The sequence below is a fragment of the Drosophila sulfurigaster genome, chromosome 2L (genome assembly GCF_023558435.1).
Source record: "Drosophila sulfurigaster albostrigata strain 15112-1811.04 chromosome 2L, ASM2355843v2, whole genome shotgun sequence".
In the NCBI taxonomy this organism is placed as follows: domain Eukaryota; kingdom Metazoa; phylum Arthropoda; class Insecta; order Diptera; family Drosophilidae; genus Drosophila; species Drosophila sulfurigaster.
The window spans coordinates 24385046-24399253 of NC_084881.1; the positions used below are offsets into that span (position 1 = coordinate 24385046).

Here is a 14208-nt window from a genome sequence, read left to right on the forward strand (position 1 = left end):
CATCCCTTTCCCTCACTCCCTCTTTGCAGCGATGAATGGATGTGTTTGCATGCATAATCTTTGGTCATTGTCATCCCTTAGGTTGCATTCTTGGCCAGCAGCGGGTTAAGGGCTGAGGCCAACGCACACCTGTGTGAGCAGAGGCTAGAGTGTGTGTGTATGTGTGTGTGTGTGAGTGTGTGTGTCACCTGGTGGTTGTCCAAGTGCCGCCAAGTGCCAAGAGACAACAACGACGACGACGTTTCTCGTTTCTCGATAGTCATTTCCCCTCGGAATTGTCATTGGGCTTGTGTACTTGGCACCCCCGCGACCCCTACAGCACCGTGTAGAGAGGGAAGAGAGGGGAGAGGGGTGTGTGTGTGTGTGTGCTTTACTTTCATTTCGAAACAATTATCTATTCAACGTCAAGCCAGACTACGATACTGCGATATGAGTGCACACGATTTGGTTGCTGCTACCAATTTTGTGTTAAGTGTTTGCGTGCTTACCACTATCTATGCAAGTGTATCTGTATCTGTGTGTATGTGTGTGTGTGTGTTAGCTGGTCATATGCCAGTGCGTCCTGTGTCCGAGTCGAGTCCTTTGGCCCGCTGCAGATTGTTAGCGAGCAAACAAAACATTAGCTCGGGGGCATAATGCGAACAGAGTAACACACTTGTTCCTCAAACGCGAAGCCGAACGGTTGTGTCAAGTGCTCAAGTTCTCAACTATATCCTCTTTGAACTCTTCCAACAATCATCTCATATACATATATCATCTCGAACAAAAAGTGAACATCAACTTTGTGCTGTGTCAAGTGAAGCAACATTTGCTAGTGTGAGTGCCGTGTGTAAAGCTGCTGAGGATCCACCTCAAAGTGGAGTCTTTAGTTTAAATCAAGGAAGAAGAATAAGTTGAATTAAACGGATTTTAGATAGCTAATCTTAAATCTTCATATCTTCAGCTCAAAAAGTACTCTTTAATCCATCTCAAAGTGAAGTCAATTGAAGCCAATTTTATTTTAAATCAAGGAAAAAGAATGAAGATTCCAGTTTAATTAAAAGTATCTTCGTATCTTCAGATTAATAATTAGTCTCTAAACCACCTCAAAGTGGAGTCTTCAATTTCAATTCAATTGAAGCCAATTTTATTTTAAAACAAGGAAGAAGAAAGAAGATTTACATTTAATTTAAAGTATTTGAGATAGCTAATTTGAAATCTTCGTATCTTTCGATTAGAAAGTAGTCTTTAATCCACCTCAAAGTGGAGTCTTCTATTGAAACCGATTTTATTTTAAATCAAGGAAGAATGAAGATTCCAGTTCAATTAAAAGTATTTTAGATAGCTAATCTTAACTCTTCATATCTTCAGATTATAAAGTAGTCTTTAATCCACCTCAAAGTGGAGTCTTCAATTGAAGAAGATTTTAGTTGAATTTAAAGTATTTGAGATAGTTAATCTTAAATCATAATATCTTTAAATTAAATAGTTTTTTAATTTTTTTAATAATATTTTTAATAATATTATAAAGAAATCAGCGAATTCAAAAAGAAATTCCAAAATGAAAATGAAGTTTTTCATGTTGTAAGGATCATCTTAAAATACATTTTGCGTCATTACAAAGATCAGTTCTCTATTTAATTAAAAATTTTATAAAATGTCTTCTTCTATCTTCAATGCAAAGAACAGTCTTCAAATTGTATTATTTCTAGATTCTCTATTTCAATATTTCTGGAACTAAAAGTCACAATTTTTTATGGAATATTGAATTCTTAAATGGAGTTCAGCTTGTAAAAAATCGAAATTTCTCAGAAGAATTCTAATTTCAAGCAGAACAATTTTCGTAGAGAATTCTTCAAGAATTTGTAATTTTAGAAAATAAAAGAAATAGAAAAAGAATAAACACAAAAGAAGAAAAGAAATTTTAGAAATTTTTCAATTCAAACAGAATTATATACCAAACATTATCTTTATGTTCTATATCGATATAATTCTCTTTCTCTCCCACTTTACAACAATGTCTTGAAAATATAATAATACCAAAAAACGTCGACATGAAGTTTTCTCCAATTATTATTATTATAGCATTACAATATTCTAAATATAACTCTTGATATTGTCTATTTCAGGTTCCCATTATAGCGGTGACGAGTACAGCAAGGAGAAGAAGGGCGATAACGATTTCACAGACGACGAAAACGGTTTCGATATACGCTGTGAGGTCTGTGATAATGTCTATACGGATTTAGAACGGTAAGTTAGTGAATCGATTAAACTACTTATAGCTTATAGAGATAACTGTTCGATAAACTCTATAGAAGAGAATGTCTTGAAAATTGCTTTGGCATTTCAACAATAATCGCAATCAAATTTCGTAGCACAAACCAAAAACACAAAAACAAAAAAAAAAAACAACAATAAATGGTCGAAAACAAGCTGCCAATTAGCTTCCAACTTACCCATAGAATTATGGGTGTGCTTCTCTCAAGCTGTTGGGCGTGGGGGCGGGGCAGCAAATGGAGAGTGGGGGGAGGGGGAAGGGGCAACTATTCCCAATTGTGGCTAAATGCTGCTCGTCGTCGGCGATCTTAATTAAAAGTTGATAGCGATAATACAATATTTAGTGTGGCCAATAAAGTGGCCCATTAAATTGGCCAAAACGCCAAGCTCAACGAATCAAGTTAACCAGTTGAAAGTGAGAGTTAGCCATCATTTGAACTGGCTAATTTCAAGATACGAACGAGTCTCTTATTGATTTTTTTATTTTTATCATTTTATTCACTCAAGTTCGGAGTCTTTGAGGCATTTCCAGTAGCGTCGATTTCTTTGATGGGATTTCCATAAATGTAATTAAAAGCGGTTTTTTTTTGAAAGATCGTAAAATGTTCGATTTAGTTGGTAACAATATAGTAATTTGCCTTTTAAAGTGTTGCTTATATTATTGATTTTATTATAAAAAATAGAACAAAAAGTACAGCAGCATTTTTTTGGAAAATAGTTAATTGTATGCAACTTTATATTAAATTTAAGTGTATAAATGAATCAATACCATATAATTAATATACTTAATATATATTAATAGAATTTCTAAAAACGAATATTTTAAATGTTTACATAAGATCTTAAAAATCTTAAATAATGAGAAGAAGAGACATTTAAGAGATTGATTGAGATTAGCTCTTTAAAAAGAAGATTGTGATAATCTTAAAACAATATATCCAATTTAAAACATTCTTTATAATCTTCAAAAAAAAATTCAGAAATTTCAAGAAAACCATTTATTAAACTAGCTGCTTTTAGTACAAGAAAGTAATGATAAATTAAGAACAAATTCAGGAAAAGACAAAGAAAAATAAATATGTGGAAATATTAAACGTTTGAATCTAGTTCTTTATAAAGTAGTTTGCTACAATTTGAAGATCTTAAGCATCATAATTACTTCAACAAATATAATGATGTGAGTAGAAAAGACATTTAAGAGATTGATTGAGATTAGATCTTTATAAAGAAGATTGTCTCAATCGAACTCTTTATATCTTCTTTATAATCTTAAGTAATATTCGGAAATATCAAGAAAACCATTTATTAAAATTGTTGCTTTTATTCCAAGGATGTGATGATAAATTAAAAAAAAGTCAGGAATAGAATAAGATAAAGAAATATGTGGAAATATTAAACTACTGATTCTAGTTCTTTATAAAGTAGTTTGCTACACTCGAGCTCTACATATCAAATTGATTTAATTTGCCGCCTTTCAAGGGAAATCCTCAGTTGCATCTGTTACACGAACAACTATTATTATTCCACTTTCCATGGGAGGATTTCGAGATCTTTAATCAAGACACAATTGCTGCAGTTAATGCAAAACTTTTGTACAATATTTACAAATATTTTACACCAACAACAATAGCAACAAATATTACTACAACAACAACAAGAACAAGAACAACACGCGAGTTTTGTTTCTATTTGCGTTCCAAGTGCTAAAGTGCGCTTTTGATTTGAATTTGATTTCGAGTGTTGTGTGTAGAGGAGAAGGAGTGGAAAGTAAAAAGGGGATGAGGAAGAGGAAGAGGAGCAGGAGAGAGATGTGGGTGGTCAATACGGCGACAGTTATCGGTCAACTGCGTGTGTGTGTGTGTGTGTTAGTGTGTGATTTATTGAATTTTAGATGAGAAACTCACTCGAGTGAAAGGAGAAGCTATAACGGACCTGCCTGCGTGTCTCTTTTCTCTCTCCCTCTCTGACTCTGCTGTCCATCAGGCTTTTGCAATTTTATCTGATGTTGAACATGCATAGCTAGTGCTCTTGTTGTTGTTGTTGTTGTAAGCAAACAAACGCCCACACTTCAAATGCTGTCTCTGGGTGCCGTCAACTCTTCCATGTCGATGACAACAAAAACAAAATCACAAACAACAACGAAATACGAGTGGAAAAAAAAAAGGGAAAATGCTAAAAATGTGGCCGCCTTTTGTCGACGTTGCTCCTCCCACACGTTCCATGCGATAATCATCGCACAATCAAGGACAACAGCAAGAGAGTGAAGAGAGCGCGCGTGTAGAGTGTAGAGTTGGGGAGATTCGAGTGCTGTGTGTGTGCGAGTGTGTGCGTGTGTGGAGGACACTCATTGGCCGCAGCTGTTGAAAAAAGAGAGTGAGAGAGCGTTGAGAGATCGCTTATCTGTCAGGCGCATATTAAATATTGAACATCATTTGACTAATTGACGCCAGCGAGCTCTTTGCTTTTGCTTTTGCTTTTTGTTTGCCTTTGATTTTGCTTTTGCTTTTGCCTTTTGGGCGTCACCCGCAGTTGGACAACAAACAAAGCGCTTGGTTTTAGAAGGCGTGTGAACTGACGCACTTGACTTGCTCTGATTGAGGCTGTCGATTGTCCGTCTGTGAGTTTGTCCGACTGTCGCAACGGCTAATTTCATTTTTTTTACTGATGACAGCCACAGCGATAAACAAAACAAAAAGCAATAAACCATAAAAACCATTATGTCCTTAACCATAATTTGAATTGCCTTCCATTTCGTTTATTCTACAATATATTTTCTTCTCTTTCAGTCTGGATGATCATTTGGTTGGCGCACATCATTTCAAGCGTGGAGAATTCGCCTGCGAACTTTGTGGCCAACGATTTTGCCATCGTCCTTTGCTAATCAAACACGGAGCTATCGCCCACAACAATATCCGGAAATATTCCTGCGAAAACTGTTCCAAGGTAAGACGAATGAAAACTGTTATTTTTATGATTATACGATTATCGAAATGGGATTAGGAAAAAAGTTAATATATGACTGCTATTTTTATGATTACTATATATGACTATCAAAATGAAATTACGAAGTTAATATAGAACTGCTATTTTTATGTTTAAATGATTATTAAAATGGGATTAGAAAGAAAGTTAATATGGGAGAAGCTTAAAAGAAAAATAGAATAGAATTTTATCTAAAAATCAAAGGAAGAATTAAGCAGTGTTTTTTTTAGATTGGAAACAAGTTAATATTATTGGGAATGCAAACAAATGTTTGGGTTTCAAAATGGGAAAACTGTAAATATAAAAATGTCCAACGATTGCAAAAATTTTATGAATGTAAGAGAAAGAATTTAAGAACGCTGAGATTAGATGTTAACTATACAAACTTTTAAAAATTAATATTTACGGATTTCTAAAAATTCATATTTATTTAATGATATTTCTGTTTGGAATTTATTTAAACTTGGAATCAAATTCAATAATCAGAGATATGGTAACTTTTCTGTTGTTATAATATCATTATTTCGCATAATTTCTGTTTTATTTGGCGATTTTTCCTCGCAATTTCAATGAAAGCTGTTTTCGACCTTTTAAAACACTTGAACTTGAAACCCAACAATGAATTGTTGTCTACATTTAGAACAAACTTTGCGAAGAATATCCGAAGCTCTTAAGATCGTGTTAGGAGAGGGGCAGCGGCAGTACCTTAAATGAAATGATCGTATCATTAATTATTGTATCAGGTCGCTGTGGTATTTTTTTTTTTTGTTATTTTTTTTTTTGGCAGGCAGCCAAAGACTTTTGATTTCAAGCAGATCAATAGCCGCAGGCGCTTCAACTTGGCATTAAGTAAATATAAAATATGCAAAAAAACGTATCGAAGAAACCTCTTTGGTTACTTGTCTTTTGCCAGTTGCGCCCCCTTTAGCCCCCCTCCCCGCTCACCGTTTTTTGGATGGTGCCGCACGCGCTGGGTTAATACGAAATTAGGGCGTGTACTCATCCAAAACACTTAAGAGACCATTTCGGCCGTAATGAAGAAACTTTGTTACCAACTCGTTCAAGCAGCAGCAGCTGCTGTTGCAGTTGTTGTTGTAACTGTTGTTGTTGTAGCGGTTGTTGTTGTTGTTCATCTTCGCGCTGCATTTGAATGCCAATGTTAAATTAAAGGGCCACAGAAGAGACAGAGAGCTTGAAAGTCTTATAGATAGATAGATAGCTATAGATCGATTCGTTACAGGCCTCTTCGTCTTCGTCTTCGTCTGCGTCTTCGTCTGCGTCTTCGGCACTTCGTCATTGTCATCGACGAGTTGGACATGTTGCAAAGATGTTTTAATGGCATGTTGATTACAATCTTGTGGTCTGTCTCTTTTTTCCTCCTCTAGAGGCTTTTCTTTTTCTCGTCTTTTTTTTTGATATTCGATTTTCCCTTTTCTGTTGCATTTCAAACGGTATTTCAATCGATTCAACGTCTCGTTGCATTACAGTTAGTTTACTTAGCGCTCTGTAATTGTTTCGGTGGCATGTAAGTAGCACGCATTGTGGTGGGGCATGCCACACACCTCCTCTCCTCTCGCCCTCCCTTCTCACTCCCACTACTCGGACAGCGACATAAACGGGAGCTGGCCGAGACTACAAACAAATGATGATCGATCTTGCCTGCCTGCCTGCCTACATAAAAGGGCAATACTTTCGCTGAGGTCCAAAACAAAAAAAAAAAAAAATAAAAACCAAATAAAATCAAATACGGCGGAAAAAAATCGAAAACGGGGTCTGAGCTCAGCTGTCAGCTTTGTTTGTTTTCAAGCAGCAGTCCAAGTTTAAAGCGTTTCAAAAGGGATTTGCCACGGATCTAGCATGTTTTCCATTTCGGATTTTGGCTTAGCTGCACTTCACTTCACTCCACATCGCACCTCGTTTGGCGGGGCTAAGTGAGCTCAACTCTTCTCTCTCTTCAGTGTGAGGCTGTAAAGTAGCCGATACTCAAGTAAATTCGTCATGATCCATTGCTGCTAGGAGGAGTAAAGGCGATACATATGTATATGTTCAACTTATTCTCTTAACAGTGCTCTCTGCGCAGCTTTGTTTTTGTAAGTGCTGCATCCCACAAAAACAATTACACATGCTCTTAAAAATAGGTCAATGTAAAATGCAAAAACAATATGGCGATAACTGTAGAACTTATGCTCTTCTCATTTTTCTTTAGGTAAAGAGAGCAACTTCTGCTCAGTGCTCTCCTGGTAGCTTTGTTTTTGTAATTGCAACACACACAACGTAATATACTAAGTCAAGCACTCAAAAACAAATTCGACAGCAAAGAGAAAATGAAAAAAACAAAAACAAATTAGAGCTTCTAAAACATGCATACAAAAACAAATGCGAGCTTCCGACTTCTTATGTCCCAAAGCTTTGCAAAAACAATTGCTTATGCGTTGTTGTTGTCGCGCTAATGCGATAGTAATTTTGTTGTTGGCTGTTTTGCATGTTTCCACTTGTGCAGAGATTTTGTTTTTGCAAACGAATATTTGCTACTGTAATAGCAAATAAAAGTGCCTATTAACAAGGAGCGCAAATAATTTAGCTACAGTTTTTAAACATTTTTAATTACTTCGCAGACATTGTGTGTATTTTGTATAGAGTCGTAACATGTTTTAGTTGGACAGTTGGCCAACTGGTTGTTGGCTTTTAACCAGTTTGGTCTTCTGCCAGCTCTAGATCTCCTTTCATTGCCCTACTGCAGACGCCTTGGTCTGACCCCACGTACGATCCTAACGCCACAGACAACAGCATCAACTAAAATAGCAGCAACAACTCGCAAGTACAGCAACAACAACAACAACGACAACATCACAGCACTTCGCAGACAATCGCATTCCAAAGGCCAACCTTTGCGAGCTTCAAGCACACAGAGCTCGTCTCTATTGCTCTCTCGCTTCCTCTGCCTGTTGCTCTCGTTGTTCACTCTGTCGCCTTCGCTGCCTCGGCTGCCTTTGCTGCCTGCATGCCAAAACACCTACACTTTATCCATGAGTCTTCAACTATTGCTGTTACCGTTGTTGTTGTCGTTGTTGTTGTTATTGTTGCTGTAACACCATCGTCGTCGCCGTCGTCGTCGTCGACGTTGTTGTTGTTGTTGCCGTTGTCTTTTGTGGCGTTTTTCGCCTTTTTGGAGAGTAGTTGAATCTAATCCATTTGATGTAGTTATAGCACGAGCTATTCTTGTGTGTGTCGCCGTTTGTCTTCAGTCCTCCTCAGTCGCCGCCTCGCTCACTCTCCACTCTCCTCTCTCCACTCTTCTCTCGTGCTCAAACAACAAAAGAGAGACAGAGGCTGACTCGATCATCGTTTGATATGAATTCGTAGCGCATTATGACAGCATGATTAGGCATAACAGTTTCGTAAAAGGCAGCGCAGCTCGGATCAACGCAGCGCAGCGCAGCGCGGGTGGAGGCTCTGACCGAAAATCAAGTTTGAAGTGGATACTGAAAAACTGGCTGTGCCTAGCGCACCCCTCTCTTCCCTTTCTCTGTCTCTCTTACGTACCCATCACTGTCCATGCCTTGGCTGGGGTTAACTTGTCTTGGGCCTGTGCCTGCGTCGCTGTTTCTGTTTCTGTTTCTGTCTCTGTGTCTGTGTCTGGGCCAAATGAACGGCTCGATCTGTCATTGCGTTAACCCCCCAAAAGGTATACAAAAAAGCGCTTTAGCTGTGAATTTGCCTAGGCGTGAACTGCAGTCGCAGTCACTGTGATCGAAACTGTGATTTTAGTTCGGAAGAGCTTTCATATTTTCTCATAGAATTTTAATGCCTTAAAAGCTTTCTGTATTTTTCTTGTAATTTATTTTCTTATACTTCCTTTAAGTCCAGAAGCTCTTTTTATTATTAAGCTCACTTTATTATGTGGTATGGTAATTGTAGGAAATGTTAATTTGCTTAACATTTCTTGGGGGCTTTATTTAAGTACATTACATTACATTTAAGTGCTTGCTAAGAGAGCTCAAATTTCTTACTATATTCTTATTGCAGCTGTGAGTTTAATAGCAAATTAATTACATTTTTACTTTATTGTAACCTGCAGCAAATATTGATCTCATTTGCTATATTGGCATTTATAGATTGTGGTTGAAAGAATTACAATACTATCGAGAAGGAAATATATAATTTTTAAATTCAAGTATTTTATTCTGTTAGCATGAATTCAGTTTTATTTGCATTCACAGTTTTTTGTTGTTGTGGTTGGTGAACAAATCACAATATTTCTAGAGCAGCGCTGTTCACGCTTTTGGCTGTGAATCGAAGAAGGACAGGGAGAGGGTGGTGAGGGGGGAGGGATGGTCAGGCTACGACAATTGTAGCAATTGATGTTAATAATTGACGAAGGTGTTGCTGCCGTCGCCGTCGTCTTTGCTCTGCTGCTGCTGCTGCTAGTGGGTGGAGTTGTAGTTGTAGTTGTTGCTCTTGTTGTTGTTGTTGTGCTGCCTTTGCGTAATCTTATAGAAGGGGGGAGCATTGTCTACCTAGAGTTGAACCGAGCACTCGCTACAGATCCGTTTAGCGGCAGCAGCAGATGATTGATTAATTTCAGTTTCATTTCATTTGGCAGCGTAACGAGAGCAAAGTCAGTCTTAAATCTCAACCTCACACACACTCATAGATTATTGATCATTGTTATTTACTTCTCTCTCTCTCTCTGTCTCTCTCCGACTCTGTCTTTTGCAGGTATTCTGTGACCCATCGAATCTACAGCGTCATATTCGCGCCTATCACGTTGGAGCTCGCAGTCATCCGTGTCCGGAGTGCGGCAAGACATTTGCCACCTCGTCGGGGCTGAAGCAACATCAGCACATCCACTCATCGGTCAAGCCCTTTGTCTGCGAAGTCTGCTTCAAGGCGTACACGCAATTCTCGAACCTCTGTCGCCATCGTCGCATGCACGCCGATTGTCGTGTTCAAATCAATTGCAAGAAGTGCAACACCAGCTTCAATTCGGTCACTTCGTTGTCCAAGCACAAGAAATTCTGCGACACCACCGACACCTTTCGCAGTCATCATCATTCCCAATCGCGTCTGCATCATTCGCATCATCATCATCATCATCATCACCAGCAGCAGCAGCAACAGCAGCAACAACAACAACAACCGCCACCTTTGATCTTGCCACCTGGTGCTCATCAGCGTCTTGCCGCAGCTGCCGCCGCCGCCTCCAACAGCAGCCACAGCAACACTAACAGCAACAACAACAACAACTCTAATCCCAACCCTAACTCGAGCAGCGATTCAGCAAGTTCAGCAAACATGGCCACGCCACCAAATCATCTTTTTATGATGCGTCCGAGCTCCTCGTTCTTTGCCAGCTTTCCACACTACGGCCTGCCCAACTTCTTTACACCCGGCCTGCAGCAGGCGGGCAACTTTCCGCTGCCGCACATGTTTCCCAATCATCCGCAGCTGGCGGAAATGGGTCGTGGTATAGGACCGCTCATGTTCCCCAATGCCGCCTTCCAGCAGCAGCTGCAGGCTGCGATGAACATCAAGGCGGAGGACTCGCCATCGCGGCTCAAACGTGATTCCAGTTCACCGGAGCAGCGGAAACTGATCAAGTCCGAGACGCAGGTCAGTGACGAGGAAGAGGAGGAGGAAGTTGAAGATGAGCTGCTGGAGCATGAAGTGGAACAGGATGCGGAACTACAGCTGAAGGCGGCAGCCAAGCTGAAGCTGGATTCAAGCAAGATTAAAAGAGAAGGAACATTGCATGAGGATGAGGAGGAGGAAGAGAATGATCCGGACAATGATAGAGTAAGTTTCCAACTTGATCAGAAAAGATCCACTTGAAGAGGTTACTAATTCTCCCTTTTATTCTCGACAGAAATCCATTGACATTGTCAGCACTCCGCCGCCCGTCGATGGCGATTCCGAGCCGGAAGCTGAGCCGGAGAAAAGCAGCGCTGAGTTGCCCCTGGACTTGTCCATTGCCAGTCGCAAGCGTCGCAGCTCCGCCAGCCTCAACTATATGCCGCTCACGAGTCGCACGCCCACGCCCGAGTTGGAGCAACCGCCTCCGGCGAAGCTGGCCAAGCACAGCAACAACAACAGCAACAACACCAGCTCAGTGGAATCGTCGTCCACCTCACGGCTCTCCTACAAGGGCAGCAGTCCAACGCACAGCGCCAGCGCCTCGCCAGCACCGCACAGCACTCCCTCGCCTCCGATCAGCACCGGGGGGGAGCTGAGCAGCATGTCGGAGAGTGCGGCAGCGGCCACAGCATCCGCATCCGCATCCGCAACCGCAGCTGCAGCCGCTGCCGTCTCTGCGTTGGCTTGTCCACGTCCTCAGATGCATCCGCATCTGCTGTTGGAGGAGCTGTATCGCAATCGTTTCTCAGCGCCATCGTTTCCTTTTTTAGGCCAAATGGGCGGACGGCCAGGTATTGAGTCGCCACTTGCTGGAGCGTTTGCTCCCTGCAGCAGCGTCTCACGTCATCTGTCGTGTCCGCCCGAGCACACTTTCCGCAAAGCGTTGCGTGCCGCCGGCCTTTCAGCCGCTTGTCCCCCCATCGCCGCCAGCCACAGCAGCAGCGGAGGTGGAGGTGGAGGAGGACGCTTAAAGGATCGCTACACGTGCAGGTTTTGTGGGAAAGTGTTTCCGCGTTCCGCGAACCTCACGCGACATCTGCGCACACACACCGGAGAGCAACCGTACAAGTGTGAGTACTGCGATCGCTCGTTCAGCATCTCGTCGAATCTGCAGCGTCATGTGCGCAACATCCACAACAAGGAGCGTCCCTTCAAGTGCGAGATCTGTGATCGCAGCTTTGGCCAGCAGACGAATCTCGATCGGCATGTGAAGAAACACGAAGCGGATGCCGCTGGCTTCGAGTATCACGATTCGCCCAGTTCCAATGAGGCCAAGGAGCGCGATGAGGCCTGCTTCGACGATATTCGTTCGTTCATGAAGGGCGTGTACACGCCCACAAGTCTAGGGGGTGCCGATGGCGATACGGAGGAATATGCGGGCAGTGATGATCAGTTGTCGGTGTCGACGCGACAATCGGTTAATTTCGACAAGGAATTGCTGGTCAACAATAACAACAACAACACTGACAACAACCACAATAGCAACAGCAATAGCAGCAGCAACCACAACAGCAGCAGCAACAACAACAACAATAATCCCACAGCTCTGAGCGAAACGATCGCAGTGAGCACCTAAGAAAGTCAGAAAGAAAAAAAATCAAACAGGGAATTTCCCTGCTACTAAAAACTTACTTTAAACTTTTACTTAAGCGTGTGCCTCCAAGAGGGAAAAACTAATCGTTAAGTAGTTCGCATTTTCCTTCTAGATACTTATTTATCAATGTAACTAACATAAATTCAACAACAACAAAAAATACTAAAAAAAACTTTGAAAAAAAAAAAAAATTTAACTACTCGTAGCTATGCAATCAATGGAAAAAGACGGTGAAGTAAACACAAGAAAAACTACAAAAAAAAAGATATATATATAAAAATATACAAAAACTAAAACTTAATCAAATCACGTTTCGATAAACTTTATAAACTCTGTACACAACTGGATCATATATATAATTAAATTGTAGACTAGCCTCGATATACACTCGATATGATCTTATATTATACATAGTTATTATTATTACCAAATAAGTTGTGCTGTAAATTGTGGAGCGTATGTAAAAATTATATATAAGGCATCAGGGGGAAGAGGAATACACTATACCATAAATCGGGTATTCGATTGGATATTTTGAGTGTTGAGCGCAAGTCGCATTCACTTCAATCTGTAGGCTATGCGAATAAGTTTCAATATTTTTTAGTGCTAATTATTGCAATTCTCAATACAAATCTTACAACATTTTATAACATTTACTTAACGTTTAACTATATATATAAATAATTATTATATATGTATATGTCTGTACATGTATGCGAAGGCAAATGAGAGATCGTTATGGAACATTTAAAAAAATCAATAAATAAAACAATCACATTAAAAATAAAAGCGTTTGTCCTTTTACTCAAACAAAATGAATAAATATAAATAAATAAATATACTAGGTTTGGTACATACTATTTCTACCACATAGTATATTTTATAGTATTTTTACAACATAGTATAAATATACTATGTATGGTACATACTATTTATACTACATAGTATATTTTATAGTATTTTTACTACATAGTATATTTCAAAGTACTATTTATGCTACTTAGTATATTTTATATGGTACATACTATTTACACTACATAGTATATTTTATAGTATTTATTGAGGGTTATACTAAATATACTGAAAATATACTATGTATGGTACATAAATATATAAGTAAAAAGTACTATATATGCTACTTAGTATATTTTATACCATATGAAACAATTTCAGATAAATATATTTCTCCTCTCAAAATTATTTATATTTAATGTCATTCAAATAAGAAAATCATTGCGCATTTTCTAAGACAATAATTTTCAGATGAGGTATTTCAAATCTCTATATAAATACCTATACTTTTAGTGCTCTCTTTTAAGATCTCCTCAATTCTGCAGCTGCCCAGAGATATAGTTGTTAAACTGTAACAAATAACTTAATTGAGGTGGTTTCATAATATCATCATTTATTTGGCAACAAAACCACATTTCTCTGAGCACTTAATAAAGCCATTAAAACGCTCATCGACTGTAAATGAGCGCATAAAAGAAGACTTTATACAGCCATCAATCCTGGCAGCGCCCAAAACATCATTTCCAAACGCATTTGCCTACGAACCTCAACTCAAAACTGAAACTGGCTTTATTATTAATCATTCGCATCAAAGCGCCAAAAAAAAGAAGAAAGAAACGAGTGAAAAAAGAGAATAAGATAATAAAAAAACGAGAAGGAAACGAAGAAAAGAAATAAGTTGAAACTTATAGGTTTTTAATATACCGAACCCAGAGCGCTATTCATTC

The 14208-nt window shown here is 39.3% G+C and overlaps 1 protein-coding gene across 5 annotated transcripts in view; it reads left to right on the top strand.

The window, feature by feature from the left end:
- Window positions 1–12775, top strand: part of LOC133839602 (transcription factor hamlet) — a 41115-nt gene extending 28340 nt beyond the window's left edge. For all 5 annotated transcript variants that reach the window (XM_062271224.1, XM_062271253.1, XM_062271232.1 and 2 more), the window contains exons 5-8: window positions 2109–2232; window positions 5046–5202; window positions 9961–11037; window positions 11108–12775. In XM_062271224.1, the coding sequence (XP_062127208.1) occupies window positions 2109–2232; window positions 5046–5202; window positions 9961–11037; window positions 11108–12451 (2702 nt within the window). In that variant the 3' untranslated portion in view covers window positions 12452–12775. The remainder of the gene's footprint in view (window positions 1–2108; window positions 2233–5045; window positions 5203–9960; window positions 11038–11107) is intronic.
- Window positions 12776–14208: the final 1433 nt, after the last annotated feature.